The 22,845-nt window shown below is 44.2% G+C and overlaps 1 protein-coding gene across 1 annotated transcript; it reads left to right on the top strand.

The window, feature by feature from the left end:
• The first annotated feature begins 4,280 nt into the window (after positions 1-4,280).
• LOC139006361 (serine/threonine-protein kinase MARK2-like) lies at positions 4,281-22,398 on the top strand. Its single transcript, XM_070408771.1, has 3 exons — positions 4,281-4,919; positions 5,358-6,267; positions 22,214-22,398. Exons 1-3 carry the CDS (start codon positions 4,281-4,283, stop codon positions 22,396-22,398), a joined length of 1,734 nt encoding a protein of 577 aa, XP_070264872.1.
• The last annotated feature ends 447 nt before the right edge of the window (positions 22,399-22,845 follow it).

Here is a 22,845-nt window from a genome sequence, read left to right as displayed (position 1 = left end):
GGTCCTGACACAAAAAGTAAGTTTTGCATAGTTGAGGATTGGCATTGAGGCTAGTGCAGTGAGACCTTGCATGGTAAGGGGGGTGGGGGGGGATCTATATTTATTTAAGTAAGGAAAATATTTGTCCACAAGGCTTATTTCTGTGGTTACTGTATAAAATTTCAAATACTGAGAGAAAAATCAATCTTAACATTCCAGGAAGCTCTCAATTATTCACTAAGCAGTCAGTGAGCACCACTGTATACCAGGCTCGGTTTGTTGAGGCACTGCAGGACATGCAAAGGAAAGGCTGCCTGGAAGAGGTAATACTTTACCTGAACCTGGAGAACAAGAAACAGACAGTGGCATGAAACTTGAACAGATTTGAATCACCCACTGGAATCTGTACAAGTGAGTGGTAAAGACAGCAAAGGTTTCCCAGGGAAATGTACAGAGTTTGCAAAACAGACAAACAAGAGAGTTATGCTTTTCTGCATCAGAGAAATAGACAATCCATGCTGCCGGGAGGAAGACAAGTGGAAATTAATGCCAGAAACGAGGTTAATTTTCTCTCAAATTAGAAAAAAAATGAATTTAATGTTCATAAAAAACATTTGTCATGCACTGTGGAGGCTGAGCCAATTGTTCGTTTATTCATAATTTCGTGTGCCTGGTACCAGAGGCGTAGTGGTACAGCACGCAGCAGAGGATAAAGCAAGCGATGCCAGGATTCTGCATGCAGTTAGATGGTGAGTTGTGGAGCCTCTTCCCTCCCAGTGCACATGTGTATAAATAGCTCCTCCTACCTTCCAGACACCATCTGAATGAACGCAGAGGACGGGAATTAAATGACTCCCTCCACTGATACCAAGGCAGAATTGGCAATAAGTCATCTCAACAAAATCATTTTAAAATGCTCTTTGGCCTTTAGAAAACTGCCACTGCGGAAAGAGGCATTGACTTCATTGTGACCACAATTGAACAAAATGTCCTTTCATCTCTTAATTCATTGGTTGATTAGAGCATAATGCCAATAAAATTAAGGACATGGGGCTTGATCTTTCTTTAGATCAATTTTGTTGATGCGTGTTTTATCCTTGGGCATAATACCTTTCCCCTAAAGCCTGATTTTTTAAAAAAATCAAGTAAAAATATTTTGGGTTCACCTCCTTTTTCCCCAATTTTCTCTCCATTTGCCTTTTCTCCTGCAATGCAAACACACACACACACACACACACACACACATAAACACACACACACACACACACACACACACACTTGACTTATTTAAAAAAAACAAAACAAAGTATCTGGAATGTAGGATTATCCAGAGGTTTAAGACTGTCTGTTAAGCTAGAAAGAGAATGACACAGCAGAGGTATTGCTGCAATTGCACACATGCAGTTATAACAATGAAAGAAATGGATGGTGAGCTGCTGTAGCACATTCTAAAACTGACCCACAAACAGGGCAGACAACTCAACTCCCTGAAAACCTGGATACTGCTGTTAATACTCTTTCAAGTTATAGTATCCGGCTTCACTGACCATTGTTTCTCTTAGAAACTAGAGAAAGTGATTAGCAGAAAAACTGTCCTGGACCTATCTCTGACCCAGTGGCAGCATTATCAGCTCCCTGACCCGTATTCCCACAGAGCCCTGTGTTTATCTTATGTTAGTATTACTATTTTACACCTCACACTTATTGTACTTCCCACCTAACTCTCTTTGCTAACCTTGAAGCTTTTCTCCTTCCTTATAGGTCCCACAATAGGAGTCAGCAGGAGCAAAGACTGCACTCCCTGGGAGAGAACAGTGCTTGACCCCAGCTATGGGACGAGGTGGCTGCCTGAGCAGGGGCCAGGTCCTTGCCTGGGAGAAGTGAGACCACACAGAGGTCTCAGAGGCCAGAAGGCAAGGCCAGCAGCTCAGAGAGGACCAAGGACGGCAGGACTAGTCAGAAAGGGGCTGCCCTTACTGTCTTTTAGGACTTGGTTGTGGAATTCAGCGAATGGGCTGTAGTTCAACTGTCTAAGTGGCCAAGTTGGTGGAGGGCTGGGCTCTGTCTGGAGACAAAATCCCATTTGATCCAGTGATCCCACTTCTATGAACATATCCTAAGAGACCTGAAACACCAATCAGAAAAAAAATATATGCACCCCTATGTTCATAGCAGCACAATTTATAACAACTAAGATCTGGAAACAGCCCAAGTGCCCATCAGCAGATGAGTGGATAAAAAACCTGGGGTACATCTACACAATGGAATACTATGCTGCTATAAAAAGAAGGAACTATTACCCTTTGCAACAGCATGGATGGACCTGGAGAGCATTATGCTAAGCAAAATAAGCCAGTCAGAGAAAGAGAAGTATCACACTATCTCGCTCATATGTGGAAACTAATGAACAAAATAGATCCAGAGACATTGAACCATGGAACAGACTGATGAATTTCAGAGAGAAGGTGGGGGTTGGGGTTGGGAGGGGAGAGATTAACCGGAGAACTTATATGCACATATGCATAGCCCATGGACACAGACAATGGTGTGGTGAAGGCTGTAGAAGGGAGGTGTGGGGAGGAGGGGGTTAATGAACAAAAAACACAGGCAAACAAAAGAAAGTAAAAAGAAATAAAAAGTAAAAACATAAAAAAGCTATATGCTCATGTGGGCACAATCAGAAGCCTATAATTGATGTAGCATATTGGAAAAAATGATTTCTTTCTCTTTTTTTCGAGCTTGACTTTTCCCTGGACAGTTTTACATTAAATGTCTTATCTTTGAGTCTGTGTTTACCTTGCTGAAAGAGATCATTATGCTAAGAGAATATTCTATTCTGTTGATATTATTTAAGTAACTATTAATACAATTTTATAAATAGACATAATTAACTCAACACTGGCAACTTTCTTTGAAATTTTCTCTTTTCCTTCCTGAGCTTATTGTAATCTCTGACTGTAACTTGTAAACATCCGTCTAGAAGTGATGAAATGTCCCCCATTTGGATCCCAATCAGCTCAGCAACAGAGACTATCATGTTTAAGAGCTGAGCATCACTGCAGTAAGGTAGAACAAACTAAAGTGTTCTAGTGGGAGAAGCTCACAGGCTAATAATCCCTCTAAAGATTCCCTTTATACAAAGCTGAGACTTTAGGAGGGAAGTGTTAAAGGAAAATGATTACTAGAATAACATCATAAGTAAAACACTCAATGGACGGAAAGTAAGGATTTTTCTTAGAAGATGAGTTTGAAATAGAATGTGCCAGAGGCCCCTCCAGTGTCCTCAAGCCTGCCTGCTCCCTCTCTGCCTCCATAAAGGGTAGAATTTGCCCCAACATATTACCCCACCCTTTGTACCTCTGCAGACATCCGTTAATCCAGAGAAGTCTTTTGTGTCATCTGGAAATGGATATTCAAAAGGTAAAAACACCTTGCAGCCTTACTGCAGGTCCAAACTTATTACATCGTTAGCAAGTACCAGTGGAAAGACGAATCATCTTCTTTAATCTTTACAGCGAGGCTCCTACCAGCTGGCTTTTCCTCAGTCTCACAAAGCAACCACACACCTGGAAACCCAGACTTCAGCCCTCCTCTGTCCCATCTTATCTGCCCCCAAAGCTGAGTGAGGACTGAACATAACTGTTTTTTAAAACGTTTTTATGAATCCCTTTGATTAAAGAGTTGGCCATATTTTCTTTTGTTACCACAAGCTCTTCTGTTAATCCAGTGAACAAACATTTATGAAACACTTATTTTTTGGCCACTCACGGGGAGCACTATAGTCATGCTCTTTCCTTCATGGGAAAGACAGACACTAAAGAGGGCTCAGCCCCACTGTGGTCCATGCTATGAAGATGACAAATGTGATGGCCTGAGTGAGGCAGGTAGGAATGGATGGATCAGGGATATCTGAACTGAGAATTGGAGCATGAGAATAAGTCAGATTTTCCTTGTGCACACATCTTATAGCATTCTATTTTTAATAAAATATCAATCTAATATCCCACATAAACAAAAGTGTGTGTCTTTTGTTTTTTCCCCAGAGTATAAAGGTCATGAGTCCAAAAAGTGAGAAAACCACTAGCACTATGGCTTATCCCCAGCCATGATTGGTCCATTTGTGGCTCTGACCTCAGATGGCGCCATTGTGATGGAATTGCAAACCACTCCTATATAAGGGCCTGTCTGGGCCGAGGATTTCGTCCGTTATAGCCCAGGAAGCTGCTTGTGGTGACCTGTGGACTTGGACTCCTTTGCTTGTTTTTGCCATTGTTTGATCTTGTTTGTGTTCTTTGAACACCATGTCTGAATTGGCAACCTCTTCTTCCCACTTTTCCACCCCTCCCATTACCCAGGTGCACTTCGTTGGCGATTATGTGCTCCTGCGGACAATAGGGAAGGGAGCGTGCGCCACAGTGAGCTTGGCCCGGCACGTGCCAACTGCCACCGAGGTGGTTATCAAAACCATCAAACGAAAGGGCAGTTCTGAGTTGCCTCAAGAAGCGCATTGTCTTGAGAGCTTAAACCACCCAAACATCACTTCACTGTTTGAGGTGATTGTCACCCAGGACAAGTTTTACCTGGTGATGGAGTACGTGAGGGGAGGGGACCTCCGAGAACACCTGGAGACCTCCGGCCCCCTGACTGAGCGAGAAGCACGGGCCGCGTTCCGGGAGCTGGTGTCGGCGCTCCAGTACTGCCACCACAGGGGCATCGCCCACCGGGACCTGAAGCCCGCCAACATCCTCCTAGATGCCAACAGGAGCATCAAACTGGCCGACTTTGGTTTCGGGAAGGAAACCAAGGGCCACAAACTGAGCACCTTCTGCGGCACCATCTATTACATGGCCCCCGAGCTCTTGAAGAGACAAGATTACGATGGCTGCAAAGCTGACGTCTGGAGCTTGGGGGTGACCTTATACAAGATGCTGACGGGAAAGGTGTGTTATGCCCAGAGTTCGGGGTCCCCAATAATCCACGACCAGGGAGCCTTTTCGGATGCAAAAGCGAAGGGTCTTTTATTCAAGCCCGGGACTTGGTCCCCCTCCTGCCTCCATTACTGGATGCAAGAGAGAGCCCCGAGTTCTAAGAGAACAAAGAATTTATAGGGCTTGGGTCAGGGGGTTGGGGCTCACTCGGACCACTGATTTGGCTGATTCTGTTGGTTGAGTGATGGCCAGAGGGCTAATGACGCAAGGGTAGGGTGCAGCTAGGGTCTGGTTACACAAAGACAGGAGGTGGCTAGCATACTTTTGGCCTTGGGCTAGTTTCCTTGCGTTCCTATTGGCTGAGATAAGGCTGAGCAACTGATACATTCTATGGCTTTTGCTTGAAGAGGAGTTAGGAACACGGTTATCAGCCCCGTTCTGTCCTTTCAGGTGCCATTCCAGGGGGACAACATTGTACGACAGAGGCAGAAGATCCTGGCGGGGACGTTTGAAGAGCCGAACTTCGTGAGCAGGCGGGGCAAAAATTTGTTAAATCGCTTACTCACTCTGGACCCCAAAAAGAGGCCGACCATGGAAGAGGTCATGGAGGACCGCTGGCTCAACGTGGGCCAGGAGGATGAGCCACTGCGGCCCTACAGCGAGCCGCCCCAGGAGGACTTGGACCCCCATGTCACCGCAGTGATGCTGGGCCTGGGCTTCAGGCAGGACCAGATGCAGCAGTCCCTGACAAACAGAAGATTTGACAGAGTGATGGGGACCTACCGCATCCTAAAGATGACACAGCCTAAGATGCCCGGCCGCACCATCCGGGTAAGGCCCTACCCCTCCCTTGAGGCCAGGAGCATTCTATCCAGCCAGGAGGTCGGTCAGTCAGTTGATAAAAAGATTGAACAGCCTTCCTGTTCACTAGGCTGCCCGGGGTCGAAGGTGACCACTCCCCCACCCAACCTCGTGGAAACCATATCCACCAGTGCCCCAGCCGACCCTCCTGCGATGAGGACAGCTACCCCCAGCCCAGTCCTGAAGCGCGGCCCTGGGGGCTCCCCCACAATGGGCAACAATAGCCTCAGCAACAGCAGTGTCAGCAGTGGGGGAGCCTCAGGGGGAGCAGGCCATGGACTCGGCCTCCACACTGGGCAGGCTGAGGAGGAGAGGGAAGACCTAGACTGCCCAGGGTCGAACGCGACCACTCCCCCACCCAGCCTGGAAGCCATAGCCGCCGCGCCCCCAATCAACTCCACTGAGTTCAGGACAGCTACCCCCAGCCCAGTCCTGAAGCGCGGCCCTGTGGGCTCCCCCACCATTCGCAACAGAAGCCACAGGAGCACCATCAGCAGGGGTAGAGCCCGAGGGGGAGCCGCGCAGGAAAGCGGCCTAGACACTGGGCAGGCTGAGGAGGAGACAGAAGACACAGACTGCCCGGGGTCGAACGCGACCACTCCCCCACCCAGCCTGGAAGCCATAGCCGCCACTCCCCCAATCACCTCCACTGAGTTCAGGACAGCTACCTCCAGCCCAGTCTTGAGCACCATCATCAGGGGTGGAGCCAAAGGGGGAGCCGCCCATGAAAGCGGCCTCCACATTGGGCAGGCTGATGGGGGCAGCCCAGTCTCTCCCTCTGGCCACAGCCAGGGCCGGCCGGGGTGGCTTAGAAGGGCCTTGAGAGTCATTTTAAAATGCACATGCTGTGGGGCACCCCCCAAGAAGAGGGGATTTAGAAGGACGAAAGTCCAACCCACGTAATTTTTTAAAATCTTGAACGGTGAAGGCGGGAGCACAGTTAACTCGATGGTGCAGGTGAGAGCTCCAGGAAGGCGGGGCACGTGGTCCGGGAGCTAAGCCAGAGGATGGACATAACCAGCTCAGGGACAGCGGCGCCAGAAAGAAACGCTGCCAGTTCCAGGAGAGAGCCCGTGGTGTAGCCGACAATGGAGGCGTGCAAACGGCTGAAAGGATGTGTCCAAGATCATCATGAACTTGGCTCACTATCACCGCCAAGGCCCGGCACAAGGTGCGCTGAAGAACGCTGCCCAGCAGGCTGAGCCAGGGAACTTCTCCGCTGCAGTCCAGGTGGCAGGGCTCCAGGCCTCCCCCGACAAAGTCCGGGAGGCAGCGACCCAGCTGTTTCCCAACACAGCCTAGGAGGCGAGGACCTAGAGCTCCCCCAATGCTATCCAGAGCCTGGTTCCCAGGTAATGAAGGCATTTCGGAGACCGGAGCGCGAACCAGGCAAGTTTCTAATGAAAACCCCTCTCTGGAGCCCTATTCTAGGTCCTGCTTCTGCAGCAGAAGCTGGGAAAGTAAAGGGTGGTGTGGGTGGTTAAAAAAAAAAATGGGTATTCAAGTCGGGTGTTGGGAAACATCTTTTCCAGAAAGCCTGCTGAGCCTGGAAGACTGCTTGGCGTCCCCTGGCGGTCAAGAGGAGAGGCTGCCCTCTCTTGAGAGTCCACTCCTCAGCCCCCACTGAAACTTCAGAGACTGGACTTTTCCCTGTGTCCCTTTCCTCCCCTGCTCCTTGGCTCCTACGTTTGTGGGGCTTGTTATTACAGTATTTGGTTCTCCCAAATTTTCTAATAAACGTGATGATCCAGAAAAAAAAAATCATCAATCTTCTTTTTCAGAAACTGTTTCTCTACCTTAGTGGATGCTAAACATTTGTGGTGTGGGACTTTCTGAAGTCCTGGGTGGGCTTCTACTAGAAAAGGAGTTGGGAGAGAGGAGGGAAAAAAGGAGAAGAAACAGAGGGAAAAGAAAGGGGGAAAGGAAGGGGTAGGAGAGAGAAATACCAGTGTTACCTAAATCCTGGGTTACTACTGAGAAGAAAGCTGAAATTTGGGTAACACCTTTCCTCAACTGTAATAGAGTGCTAATAGGGTGTGAAAGAGAAAGAGTGAGGTGCAAAGGGAACAGTGATAATGGAGAAGGTGAGAGGAGTGGGAAGGGGTGAACTCTCAACCCATTGCTTCACAATGGTGGTGACACTGATAAAAACCTGTTTATGAGCCCTGCTGTGTCATCTGCTCCCAACTCCTTTGGGAACTCCTTCAAATTTCTATTAAATAACACTTAAGAAACACCTCCTCTAAATCAGACAGACCAAAGAATCCAGTCTTTTTATTCCCCATGACAAGATGAAGAACGCTAAGCATAATTAGAGACAGGGTGAACATTCATCCTAGGTTTTCTCCAAACATTTCCGACTTGAGATATTCTATCCTATTGATCCCATAAGCACACATCAGCCTTTTCAGTTCATGTGCCCAGACTGTTCGTTAAGAAATAAACTGGTGATAGGAATGCTCAGGGATATGAATGATCCTTTGCTCCAGATCCTGTCAATCTTCTTCCTGGAACTTTCCAGGGACTTGCATTGGGTCTGGAAGAAAATCTAAAATCCTTGCCATACTCCTCAAGCCCCTATAGAATCCGATCCTTACCTCCTCTCCCCTTTATTCACTACCTTTCAGTCCTATTGGCCCGCTTTCTTTTCTGTGAACATGCTGAGTTTATTCCTGCCTCAGAGCCTTTGCCTTTGTTCTTACCCCTGTCAAGAATGTGCTTTTACATCAACTTTTCATGAGCTGCTTTTTCTGGTTCACATCTTGATTAAAACTCCCATCTTCTCGGCATGTCACCCCTAACAATCCTGCGTAAACTAGCACTACCCCCGAAGGCAATACCTTCTTGGGCATGGCCCTTTTAAATCACCTTCATGGCATTTACTATACTATATAATAAAAGCCTAATATTCGAAGTGGCCAGTCATCTGGTAATTTGTTCAACCAATCAAAATGTAATATGTAAGCCGAAACCAGTTTGGGTCAGTGGATAGAGCATTGACCTGCAGACTGAAAGGTCCCAGGTTCGATTCTGGTCAAGGGTATGTACCTGGGTTGCGGGCACATCCCTAGTGGGAGATGTGCAGGAGGCAGCTGATCGATGTTTCTCTCTCATTGATGTTTCTAACTATCTCTTTCCCTTCCTCTCTGTAAAAAAATCAATAAAATATATATTTTTAAAAAGAGTAATATGTTAATGATATGCTAAGGCCACTCAACCACTCACTATGACACGCACTGAACACCAGGGGGAGACAGTTGATCTGTCAACCAGTCTCTATGGCAAGCACTGACCATCAGGGGGCAGATGCTCGGACCAGTAGGTGAGCTTGCTGCTGTGGTCTGGACAATTGGGACTGAGCAAGACAGGCCAGACATGCCCTGGAGCCCTCCTGCAGTCCCTCTCCAGCTGGTCAACTTCCTGTGTCCCTCTCCAGCCCCAATCATGCACCGGTGGGGTCCCTTGGCCTAGCCTGTGCCCTCTTGCAATCCAGAACCCCTCAGGGGTCGTTGAAGGGCTGGTTTTGGCCAGATCCCACAAGCATAAAAGGCTAATATGCAAATAGACTGAGCGGTGGAACAACTGGTCATTATAATGTTCACTGACTACCAGGGGGCAGACGCTCAACCCAGGAGCTGCACCTGGTGGTCAGTGTGCTCCCACAGTGGGAGTGCCTCTCAGCCAAAAGCCGTACTCACAGCTGGAGAGCGCAGCGGCAGTGGCTGGAGGCTCTGCCAACTCCATGGCAGCACTGAGGATTGGCAGCTTAGGCACGCTCCCCATGGGTCCCTCTGCAGGCAGTTAGCCATCCCCCAAGGGCTCCTGGACTGCAAGAGGGAACAGGCCAGGCTGAGGGGCCTCCCCACAAGTTGCACGAATTTTTGCACCAGACCTCTAGTGATCTATAAGCATCTTATTTACGTATTTACGTATTTGATGACCTTTTTTCCCTCTTAGAGTTTAAGCTACAGGAGGCTGAGTCTGTCTCTGCCTCACTCCTACAAAAGCATCTAGCACAAATAGATTCCCAACAAACAGTAGGTATCCAATAAATATTTACATAATCAATGACTAAATAAAGGTATGTCTCATCTCCTTTGTAGTTAAACACAGTGTATGGCACACCACATGCCTTAGAAATGGGGAGGAGTACCAGTCACTGAACCCGGGAAGATCACTAGCAAGCTTTTTTTTTCATCAGAAAATGAAGGTTCCTCTTACATATCACTAGATTAGAAATGCACTTCAGTAAAAAAGAAGCCCTGATTCACTTAGGCTTCACATGGTGCTGATTTTTTTCCTAAAAAGGTAAGTTTTTCCTTAAGTACAAGGAAGGACCTTGGGGACTCCCAAGAGCAGGGATCTGCAGCAGTAATATCCTTGGATGTAAGGGATATTATTAATACTGCTAGAGACCCGGTGCATGAAATTCATGCACTGGAGTGGGGGTAGGGAGAGGGTGTCGGTCATTCCAGCCTGCACCCTCTCCAATCTGGGACCAGGATTGGGCCTAAACTGGCAGTCGGACATCCCTCTCACAATCGGGGACTGCTGGCTTCTAACTGCTTGCCTGCCTGCCAGCCTGATTGCCCCCAACTGTCCTCCCCTGCCAGCCTGTTTGCTCCCAAATGCCCTCCCCCGCTTGCCTGTTCACCCCCAACTGCCCTCCCCTGCCAGCCTGATCCCCCCCAACTGTTCTCCCTGCCAGCCATCTTGTGGCGGCCATCTTGTGATGATGTAAGGGTCCAAGGGCCAGAGGGCCACCTTGGCTTTTATTAGCATAGATTCTTCCAGTTTTTCTGTATCTTTTGGTATCAGTAATCTAAGAGGTCATCAGTACTAATCTCTAGTTAAAAGTACCCACAGAAATTACATGGAATCTTCCAGATAAACACTCCAGCCTTCCTAAGCTGTGCAAATGAAGTCTGTTAGCATAACCTCCCAGTTAGAACTTGCTCATTCCTACTGATCTTAATAGTAACCTACATCAGCGTTTTGAAAAATTCCATTATGACTGTCTCTCTATAAAACCAGTTTTGTAAAATTCCATTTGTGTGCCTTAATAATGTTCCAACGTATATGTCTGTACGTGTATGTACACACATTCATTTTGTGTTATATACTGACACCAAATAAGCAATATGACACACACACAAAAATAATCTTCAAACCATTTATTGTCATAAAAAAGTGAAAAAATGTTAAAATAAAATGAGGGCCTTTACAAGATAACAATGATTGAATTTACAAAAATTGTAATCATGGCCCTCCCCAAAAAGACTTGGAGAAGCTTGTATTGAAAGAACAGCTTCTTCGAAGAGTGTTTTTCCTAAAATCTAGTTGATGTACTGGTCACAAAATGTGAAAACACAATCCCATGAGGAGGTGCTCTGTCATTCTCTAGAACTATTTAAATGCTGCACATGTTTAGCCAGTGACGTGTCTAATATATTTACAATAAACATAAATCAACACCAAAGTCATTAGTCTATTTTTATAGAACTAGCTCCATTTTCCTCTATGTAAGCGAGGACCTGAGTCTTGCAGGAATAAGGAATGATTTTAGTTAAGGCATCTTGTAAAATTTCCTGCATATTCTTTGATATTAATAGGCCCCATTTTCTAAATATTCCGTTAGAAACTGTGGTTCCTACCCCTGCTACTCTAGGCATCTCTCATTCCTTCCTATTTATCCCACTGATGCAAAGCTGAGCAGTGCAGTGGAAAACTGTCTGGGAGTCACAGAATTGACAGGTAAACTCCGCTGTGGGTTCTGTGCTGGGGTAAAATTACAATGAAAGGGTTTCACATTTCCTGATTTTTGCCCAGCTTTAATTGAGTTATTTTTCATTTGGTAGATATATGTTCCAGGATGGAACATATTACAGTTAGGACAGCATCCTGTGGGACAATGTGACTAGACAGAGCCATGAAAAGGAAGTGGGGTGAAGACCACTGGCCCCAGATTGCTGAAGGAAGTGAGATAGGTCGGTGCAGACAGAAGCTGTCAGCTGCCCCCAGTTCCTGAGCACTGAGTCCAAGGATGATCAAGGAGAAGCTGACAGGAGTAAATGCTACTATCTCCTAAACGCTACATGGCCATTAGGAGAAGACCTCCATCAAGATATGCCCTCTGGGGAAGTGGTGAAATATGATTGTAGGGCAAGAAAGCGGAGAAATGCTAACCTCTGCAGAAATCATAGAATTAAATTCTCCATGCACTTACTGAGTAGTAAAGCCGTACATTTGTACAACTGAATTTCTACAAATCAGTTATTATTATGCAAACAGCTAAGATGTTATTATTTACAAATAGCTATAGAGATTTAAATCATTTCTGTTTTTTTATAGTGGCTGGGCAAGACAAAGAAAAAAGTGTTGGCTTTATGAATAATCCTCATAAATAGATGAGGAATTATATTAACACAAAGCATAATGAACATTACAATATATAAAGAATGAAAACATTGCCACAGTAATGATACTACAGAAACATAAACTCCCAAATATCAGAGCAAGAGGAGGGTGAGGAAGGCGGTCCCAGAGGCCTCTTGAAGAGATCCCTGCCTGGTTCTCCTTTGCCTGCATTGAGAAACCGGAGGGGCACTTGGTAGGCCCTTCAGGTCAACACTTCTACACTCATAATTCCCTGGCAAATGAACAACATTGCTAGGGGAGGACCATGCAATTAGCAGCTACTTCTCTGGAGTAGATCAGTTTATCACATCTTTTCTAAAATGAAAAGAGACTGCTCTGCTATGGGAAGCAAGAACTACACTCTTTCACTGGGGTGGAGAGGAAGGAGAAAGTTGGAAATGGAGGATCAGCCTGAGCACACAGTTCCAGAGGGCAAACTTCAAGACCAGAGTCTAGGTGGGCGGGTGGGGTGGGGTGGGGAGGGTGAGGGGAGGGGCTTCCAGCCGAGGGAGCTGATGTTGCAGGGTGAAGTATAGGGGACCAAGGGCACTTTTTCTTCAGGTACAAACAGGACAGGTCTAGACTAGAAGCATGGACGCTGCATCCATTGGGAATTTATGTTGACTCAGCAGAACTTAACTCAAGCGAGGACAGGATGCCTGATTCCCAGAATACACACCTGATTTCATGAAGCACAGCCCTACCTTCCACACACACACACACACACACACACACACACACACACACACACACACAAGGTATATGGGCACGGTCTTCACACTGGAGTCCCCAAACCAAGCAACACAGTTTTCAAGGTGCCTGTGGACATGGAGAGAATTCAGCTCCCAAAGTGGGACATTGTGGCCCATTGGATGTTGTCAGTTCAGATAGTTTGTAGAATGGGGTCTAGTTGCAAGACAAAGAAAAAGAAGTGTTGGCTTTATGAATAATTCTCATAAGATTAGGAATTATATTAAAACAGCAAATCCTACCTGAGCCCTGAGACTGAGAGATGAAGGGCTGACCATGACTTGCAGGGACTCCTAAGTGTTAGAGGATTTTATTCTCTTACTAGAGGCCCAGTGCACAATATTTGTACACTTGGGGGGACAGTTCCCGTCAGCCTGGCCTGTGCCCTTTTGCAGACCAGGAGCCCTCAGGGGATGTCCGACTGATGGCGGGGAGCGGGCCTAAGCCAGTAGTAGGACATCCTTAGTGCTGCTGCAGAGGCAGGCTGCTGCTCTCACTAGCCATCAGCCAGGCTTTTGGCTGAGAGGTGCTTCCCCTTTGGGAGTTCACTGACCACCAGGGGGCAACTACTGTGTTGAGCGTCTGCCACCTAGTGGTCAGTACGCATCATAGCAACCAGTCGTTCTGCCATTCAGTCGATTTGCATATTACCCTTTTATTATTTAGTAAGGATATACCTCAGTTTGGAAGACAGAATTTATCCTCTCCAACAAAAACTTGCTAATTATGCCTGAACATTTTTAATTTATAAGGTGAAGATTCTACTAGTAAAAAATGAGCACATGCTAATTTCATTTTAGTAGCAGGAACTCTTTACAAAAGAAGGCTTTAAAGTTACTTCTTTTTAAGTTAAGGAAAGGGAGAATTTAAGCAGTAAATAGCAGAGTTGGGATTCAAACCCAGGTAGTCAGATTATAGAGCCTAAGTTGTCGCTGTTGTTGTTTTTGATTGTTTGTTTTTTTACTATGCTACATGAGTTAGAGGATATTTTTGCTGTTTCTAAAGTACAAGCATGTCATTTCAGAACATACTTTCTATCCTAATGTGTGAAATGATTATCTTATAGAAGCACCTGGTATAGTGTTTAAAACATCATACGGATTTAGGAAATACCCATTCATATTTCCCTTCATTTCCTTTAATGAAATCTATTTGTCGCCACTCTAAATCCAATGTTCATCTTGAAAGGAGATCCTCTTATTATATTTTGATAGCTTCATTTAGTGCTCAGGTGTAGAGTAACACACAGCATGGTAATATTTATAATTTAAGCACTCTAAGTATCAGGCATTTCCAGTTTGTGGAAGCAAATCACTCAGCAGGAACCAGTGGACATCTGATGGGAAATCCTGATGCTCTGGAGGTATCCAGGGAGAGCCCTGGCCCTGAGAACTCCTTTAAGGAGCTTCTTAACTGCTGGGGACTATTTAGAGCAGCAATTCTCAGCTTCCTAATGCCTTGACCCATTAATACAGTTCCTCATGTTGTGGTGACCCCCAACCATAAAATTATTGTGGTTGCTACTTCATAACTGTAATGTGGCTACTGTGATGAATCATAATGTAAATATACGATATGCAGGATGTATTTAGGTGACCCCTGTGAAAGGGTCGTTCGACTCCCAAAGGGGTCGTGACCCACAGGTTGAGAACCACTGCTTTAGAGGCACTGAAACAGCTGCCTGACTGTGAACTTGGATTTGCATAGAGGAGAGCAGCACCATGGAACAGTTTCCACAATTGAATTCTGAGTTTTCTGATGGACTCGAGGTCTCCACCAGAGTCAGACTGGGGCTCTACATAATAACTCAGAATTCCAGAAGAGTCTTGGCCAATCAGGTGCAGCTGGGTAGCTGGGCCTGGATATTGGGGAGGGATTAGTAGTTCCATGGACAGGTTGAAGCTGTTTGACCATCCCCAATATAGGGTCTTCCGTCTCCATGCCCTTCCCTTTTCAAATGGCCCTGTTTCCTCAGTGTTCACAGAACCACATGCAGCCTTCCAGGTGAACCTGGAGCCCAGTGATCCGGAAGCTCCATGGGCTGCACAGAGTGAGCAGGAGAAAGTCAGCTGGTCAGCAGAGGAGAAGCACTGCCAGAGCGGTGATCCCACAGGAGGCCTGGGCATCTGCGCTGCAGGCCCGCCACATGCAGGAACCGCTCACACTGTGTGGGTCCCTGGAGAGACTAATTAGGGAGGTGGTTCCTCAGACAAGTCTGGATTACTTGCTAAGCAACAAAGTACGATAGGAACTAGATCGATCAGATTTATGGCATTTATGTAAATGTACTTATGTGCACATTTTCACTGACCATCAGGTAAACACCAGGAAACATTGTATTTCACACTCATTTAAATAGGGATTTGCTAAAGATAAGATGCTAGGCACCATGTTTATTTGTTTGTTTGTTTGTTTTTAAAATCTTTATTGTTGAAAGTATTACATGTCTCCCTGCTTCCCACATTGACTTCACCTAGCCAATCCTGCCCCCTACCCAGGCCTTCACCACCCTATTGTCTGTGTCCACTGGTTATGCATAAATGCATACAAGTTCTTTGATTGATCTCTTCCTGCCCATCCACCCTCCCCATTTTCCCTCTGAGATTCAACAGTCTGTTCCATGCTTCCATCTCTCTGGATCTATTAACATCATGTTTAAATGGAGCTTTTAACTAAGGTATTGGGATAAAGATTTGAGGAACACTGAATGTGGTATTTATTTCAGTGCAATTAAAAAATATTGTCTAGACTGTTGCTGCCTGTAAAAAAATAGTTTTGCTTTGTTGTTGGTCCATTCTGCTGCAATTTTAGTGGACATAAACATCTTAATGAATTGAAATGGAATGAGATTTGATTATGAGGAAAGTCTAGTCATTATGAGTAAAAATGATTTAAATGGAAAGTGCTAATATTCACTATAAATTTGCTAATTGTCATTCTGTGGCAAATACTATTACAATAATGACACTCGTAGTCACATTATTTTGTGAATAAGCATTAGGAAAGTTGATTATAAAATCATATTTTACCATTAAATATTTTTCTTCAAAGCTATTAAAATCTTATACGCTAAGTGTGTCAGCGTTTGTAAGTGCTTTGAAGATGAGGAATGCTCTTCTAGGCCAAAATCCCATAAAACATAACACCCATGTTATCATTAATAGTAATGGCAATAAATGGGCTTTTGATGTGTGATCCCATAATCTCATAAAAGTGGCATTTTATTTATTTATTTTATTTTTTTAAAAATTAGGTCTTTATTGTTCAGATTATTACATTGGTTCCTCTTTTTTCCCCCCATAACTTTCCTCTACCCAGTTCCGACCCCACCCTCAGCCCTCACTCCCCACCCACTCTCCTCATCCATAGGTTCACAATTATTGTCCAATCTCTTCCCTCACCCCCCACACCCCTTCCCCCACCCCCCAAGATTAGTCAGTCCATTCCCTTTCTATGTCCCTGATTCTATTACAATCACCAGTTCATACTGTTCATCAGATTATTTATTCACTTGATTTTTAGATTCACTTGTTGATAGATGTGTATTTGTTGTTCATAATTTGTATCTTTAACTTTTTCTTCTTCTTCCTTTTCTTAAAGGATACCTTTCAGCATTTCATATAATACTGGTTTGGTGGTAATGAACTCCTTTAGCTTTTTCTTATCTGTGAAGCTCTTTATCTGACCTTCACTTCTGAATGATAGCTTTGCTGGATAAAGTAGTCCTGGTTGTAGGTTCTTGGTATTCATCACTTTGAATATTTCTTGCCACTCCCTTCTGGCCTGCAAAGTTTCTGTTGAGAAATCAGCTGACATTCGTATGGGTACTCCCTTTTAGGTAACTGCTTTTCTTTCTCTTGCTGCTTTTAGGATTCTCTCTTTGTCTTTTGCTCTTGGCATTTTAATGATGATGTGTCTTGGTGTGGTCCTCTTTGGATTCCTTTTGTTTGGGGTTCTCTGCGCTTCTTGGACCTGTAAGTCCATTTCTTTCACCAGGTGGGGGAAGTTTTCTGTCATTATTTCTTCAAATAGGTTTTCAATATCTTGTTCTCTCTCTTCTTCTGGCACCCCTATAATTCGGATGTTGGTATGCTTGAAGCTGTCCCAGAGACTCCTTACACTATCTTCGTATTTTTGGATTCTTTTTTCATTTTGCTTTTCCGGTTGGGTGTTTTTTGCTTCTTCGTATTTCAAATCTTTGACTTGATTCTTGCGATCCTCTGGTCTGCTGTTGGGAGTGTGTATAATATTCTTTATTTCAGTCAGTGTATGCTTAATTTCTAGTTGGTTGTTTATCACAACATCGAGGGTCTCACTAGATTTCTTGAAGATCTCAATACATTTATCGGCAATCTCACCAGTCTTTTAGAGGGCCTTACTAAATTTAACGGCGGCTTCTAGATAGTTCTTTAAAGACCTTAAAAGTGTGGTTTTGAACTCTATATCCTGCAGTTTGCTTTCCTCCATTTCTGTCATTTGTGTCCTGTTTCTTTGTCTCCGCATTTTTTATGCTTTGCTGTGTCGATAGTGTTCCTTTCTGTGCTAAGTGTCCCAATTACCTGAGGTAGACACTCTTGGTGCACCCCCTTGTGGGCTCTGTGCACAGTCATGTTGTAATTAAGCCTTGATTGTTGTAGTTATCACTGGGAGGAATTGACCTCCACTCCAATTGGCTGTGAGAATCAGCTGTGTCTGCAGTGGGAGAACTTCTGTGCTGGAGACACCCCTCTGGGGCATGACTAGCTTCAATGGGGCTTTGGTGCTCACTGTGTCTGCCGCCTGAGTGTGTCCTTTATGTTTCCACGGAGCTGCAAACTGGATGGTCCCACTCTGACCTCTGGGCTTCCTGGCTCTTGGATCTCTAGGGAGGTGCTAATCTAGCCTTTGCCAGAGGCTATCCAGCAAAAGCCTCCCTGCATGGCTTGGGTGGGGAAGGTCCCACAGGATCAACAGGGTGGGGCTAGCAGTTATGGCTGCTCTCAGTCTTGCCCTCCGAGGCTCTGCTTCTCAGTGTCCCTGTAATCGCTGCAAGCCCCTCGGAGAGTAAACTGCCCTTGGGTTCTGACTGATGCCAGACAGTCCAGCTTCTCTTGTATGAGTCTGGGTCCCTAGAGACTCCCCTGGAACTGGAGCTCAGAGCCTGAGACTCCCTCCCGATTGAAAATGACAACTGCGCCCTCAGCCACCAGCCCGTTTGGCATGCACTCCGCACCTTAGTATTTTACTTCCGCACTGCGCCTCCTCTGAGTCTGGGTATGCTTTTCTCTTTCCTTCTAGTTGTAGAATTTCCACTCAGCCAGCATTCCTGTGGTTCTGGGTGCTGTCCGTTCCGTCTTTTAGTTGTATTTTTGAAGTGGTTGTTTGAGGCAGCAAACTCCGGTGTTTACCTATGCCGCCATCTTGGGTGTCTCCGGCATTTTCTTATCAAAAGTGGCTTTTTATAATTCATAAACCAGTCTCCATTCTTCAGGTATAAGCATGCCTCCCATAAGAAAAATGTGTGGGATCCAAAAACTTAATGGTTCTATAAAAACCTTGTCTATACATAAAAAAGAGAAAGAAACTATACAACTATCCAAATACTCAGAAATTTTCTATAAATTTGGGGGGGCAAGGCAGGGTTAGATTTTTATCATCTTGATTTATTGAACCCACTATCCCCCTCACCCCGATTATGAATGTGTAAGGGGCTCATGTTTGTTATTAAAGTATCTTATATAATAAAAGCCTAATATGCTAAACGTCTAGTTGTCTGTTCAACCAATCAAGGCATAATATGCTAATGACACGCTAAGGCCACTCAACTGCTTGCTATGACGTGTATTTATCACCAGGGGACAGATGCTCTGACTGGTAGGTTAGCTTGCTGCTGGGATCTGGCTGATTGGAACTGACTGAGACAGGCTGGACATGCCCTGGATCCCTCCTGTGGTCCCTCTCCAGCTGGCCAACCTCCCACATCCCTCCTTTGCCCCAATCGTGCACCGGTGAGGTCCCTCAGCCTGGCCTGCACCCCTCGAAATACGGGACCCCTCGGGGGATGTCAGAGAACCAGTTTTTGCCCGATCCCACAGTCCAGGCTGAGGGACCCCACTGGTGCACAAATTCGTGCACTGGGCCTCTAGTAGATAATAATCAATAATCAGGGTTAGGACTTTTGGATCTATTCCTTAGTATATAGATATCTAATTACATACCTTCCTATTCTTTTGCTAATTGTTTAATCTCTTTAAAATAAGAGCATTTATCTCATTTCCATCCTGAAATAATAGTAGAAAATCATGTAGGAATATCACTCTGTCTAGGAGGAGTTCAACACACAACTCCACTACAACTAGCATTGTGCCCATGGAACACAAATTTATCTTAGAGACTATGTACAAATGGAAATTATCTGTCCCATTCCCACTTCTTTGTAACCAGCAAATGTAAGTTGGATCGAAAGAGCAGCAGTAAAGTTAGTTTTACTTTTTATAATCATGAAAATTACATATAATCCCTTTTCAATGGAAAATAATCTATCTATATATATATATATATAAAAGCCTAATATACAAAAGTGTCCCCTTGGGAGTTCTACCAACAGAAGTTAGATCACTCGCTATGATGTGTGCTGACCACCAGGGGGGGTGGCGTGGAATGAAGGAAGGTCCTGGCCGGCAGCTGGCAACGGGGGAAGGGAGGCCCTGGCCAGCGGCTGGCAGCTGGGGAAGGGAGGCCCCGGCCGGCAGCCGGCAACCACTAGAGACCCTACCCATGCACAATTTCATGCACTGGACCTCTAGTTTATTGTAATTTATTTTTCCAACTACATCTTGAATACATTTACTCATTCACTGAACATTTTTTGATGGTGTTCTAGGTAACAAGAATTCTAGGGAATGGGTATATGGAGATAAAAGCTACAATTCTGTTATTGCCTTCAAAAAGTTGCAATATTCAGGTTAAATACATTCATAGAGGAATATGAAGGGCCCCAAAGGAAAACCTAGGAAAACTACTTGTGTGAGGTGGGTTTCAAAGGAAGGGTTCTTATAGTAGGCAATGCCTGGCCAAGATTTGAAATTGAAAAAAGAGTTACCTTGAAAAAGAAGTAGAATATGGGTATTTAATATAGATGGATCAGTATGTGACAAGGGTGAGAGGCATAGAAAATCTAAGGAAACTTGATCTCAGATGATAATCGTGTGCAAAGGAGTACATGATGACAAGAAATAAGGATGGAGTTAGGAAAGATGTGATGGTGAAAGACTTTGCCATGAAAATGAGTTTGGGCTTCATTCTATGAGAAAAGGAAATAGCTGTATTAAAAACTTTTACAAAGAGAGAATATCATACTAAAAAGTATGCTTTTTAGAGCTTCACCTCAGATATTATGATGAAGGATGGATTTGATAGTAGGTTATAGTAAAATACTATATGAGAAAAAAGGACCCATCCTAAGGCAGTAATGTGGGTATGAGAACGGATTAGACTTGGTGCAAAGACTTGGTGATATTTTGAATGAAAGGAGAAAAGGAAGAGGACAGAATTAGTTACTTTGGGGGATTCTGGTGTTACAATGATAGAAAACATGGAAATAAGAGCAATTGTGATGGGAAGTGCTGGGTATTAACAATTGGATATAAGATGCTTGAGGGATATTCCATGACTCCTGTGTAGTTGTAAGGAAAGAACTGGAGTTCAGGAGAACATCTCAGATGGAAATATAGTTTAGGAATCTTTGGTTTGAAGGTCTGAATGTAATTATCCAGGGAGACTGTATAGAGAAAAAAGAAGAAAATACCAAGGATACATAAATTCTAGAGAGCACTAACCATTAAATAATACTTTGAGGCGAGGCCGACCTTAAAGTAGAAACTGCGGAGTTGGGTGTGGCGAGTAATGCTGGAAATGCTAGGAAGCAGTGGATATGTGTGGAAATCAGAGAGGAGGATTTTCAAAACTCAGAAAGTGATCAAATTAGATAAATGCCATAAATATTTATTTGTAAGAAGAAGATAATAGCTGGTCATCTTACTTATGTTCAAAAGTAGGGTGACAGGATAAAGATTAGAGTCGGTAAAGAACCAGATGAGAAACAAAGAAAAGATACTGATATGGATGATGCATCCCTAAATTTTTATAAGATGCTTGTCAGAGTGTGACCTCCAACAGAATATGCAATTCCATTGTGCCAGGACTGTGTGAGCTCCAATGTACAAATACCTTATGCCTTAAGTGCCAAAGACAGACATGTTTGTCCTAGTGCCTGAAATCCTCCTTGTCTGTTAGCTACATGAATACTTTCATGTTGCTATAGACATTCCTATACTATAAGGCATTTTACTGAGAAGTGAAAATGTAACCAACCAGCCAGGCATTTGGGCTGTGCATCTGGCAATCAGTTTGAAGGGCTTTGCCACTGAGTTGATGAGTATTTGTGGTCTCTTGCAAGTCCCTCCCTGTTGCCCTTCAGTTCACAATCATAGCAAAGTCTGTTGGAGATATTATGTCCCTGAGCATGCAAGGCTCCTGGGGAACAACTTGAGTTTGGGATAAATAAGTCACGTGGAATTTCATTCTGGAAGCGGCTTAAATATCTTGCATAGGTGCCAAAGAGAATTTAAATGCAAAAAGAAGAGACCAGAAATATCCCTGTGCTGTCTTTATGTATTCAATGTATTTATTTAATCTTTGGTAGCTTTTACACCAGCTCTGCTACCAGATGGTAGGCTGGGCAGAATATGCAATACACTAGTACATGAAATAGACAAATATCTGTGCCTTCAGGAGCTTATATTTTAATGGGTAGAAGGGGAGCCACAATAAACAAAACAAATAAGTAAATATTGGGTGTTGTAGGTGGTAAAAGACATCTGGGGGGAAAAAAAGTATGGAAGGGATGTTGGAATTTTGTGGAGGGGGGAGTGTGAAATATTGAATAGGAGAGTCAGTGAGGGCTTCACTTTGAGTAAAGACTGAAATTGAAGGATTAAGCCAATGGAAAAAAACCTGGAGGAAAAGTGTTTCAGGCAAAGAAGAAGTAAAACATACGAGGTAGGTAACAAAAAAATGCAGGAGAGTAACAAAAAGAGGAGAATAGTGAGAGATAATATCAGAGAGATAATGGGGAGAGAGAACACAGTAGGACCTGGGCCATTATAAGGACTGTATTGAGTTATGTTAAATAGGAAAAACTGATTCTGTAATTTTAAGGGACTCTTCATTGAGAAAAGACATCTTAATCTTAAAGAATAACCTACAATTTTCCTATCAGTCCACCCTTTCTTTTGAAGATAATGCTTCTACAAATGACCTCCCCAATCTGCATGGTTCTATCATAGAAACCCCTCCTTCTCAAAGGAAAGAGAAACTGACTATGAATTTCTCTGAGAATGAAGTGGCATCTTCAGAAAATACATTGAAGGTCATCTTTGTGCCCTCCAGAAAGGCTGATAGTGAGAACAATGTGGAAATTTGAAAGAATTTTTTCTAGAACCAGAGAGGAGTAAAACAATGAAATCAGTTCTGTACCTGTCGTTCTTTTTTAAAGTGAAATATTCACTTAAAAAATAAATAAATAAAGCTTTCACATGAGAATTTTTAAGGTGTCACAAGACCTTAACTCCTTTGCAACTAAAATACTACCAAATAAATATCTTCTGAAACAGAACATGGTTCTTTGAGCAAAGACAGAGAACAAGCACTGAAGAAAATAAGCTACCTGTGGATCTAGTTTACTGGGGTAGCTTTTAGTTGCCTTCTTGAATACTCTTGAAGAGGTCTTTTCAGCTGGAGTTAATGTATTACACTGGTTCACAGAACGAGTATAGATTGCGGAGAGTTAGGTAAAAGTAATTTGTCACCAGTAACTCAATGTTGATCTCCCCTATCAGAACCAGTGTATGATTTTATAAGTATGCAGTCA

Source organism: Myotis yumanensis, unplaced genomic scaffold (assembly GCF_028538775.1).
Source record: "Myotis yumanensis isolate MYYU_CA2020_CCGP unplaced genomic scaffold, mMyoYum1.0.hap1 SCAF_3, whole genome shotgun sequence".
Classification (NCBI taxonomy): Eukaryota; Metazoa; Chordata; class Mammalia; order Chiroptera; family Vespertilionidae; genus Myotis; species Myotis yumanensis.
This window is presented reverse-complemented; position numbering and strand designations above follow the sequence as displayed.

Excerpts from the sequence above, each read along its gene's own strand:
- LOC139006361 (XM_070408771.1), top strand. The coding sequence starts at position 4,281 with ATGTCTGAATTGGCAACCTCTTCTTCCCACTTTTCCACCCCTCCCATT. Across the intron at positions 4,920-5,357 it reads ACAAGATGCTGACGGGAAAG|GTGCCATTCCAGGGGGACAA; the intron begins GTGTGTTATGCC and ends CTGTCCTTTCAG. Across the intron at positions 6,268-22,213 it reads CAGGAGCACCATCAGCAGGG|ATAATGCTTCTACAAATGAC; the intron begins GTAGAGCCCGAG and ends TTTCTTTTGAAG.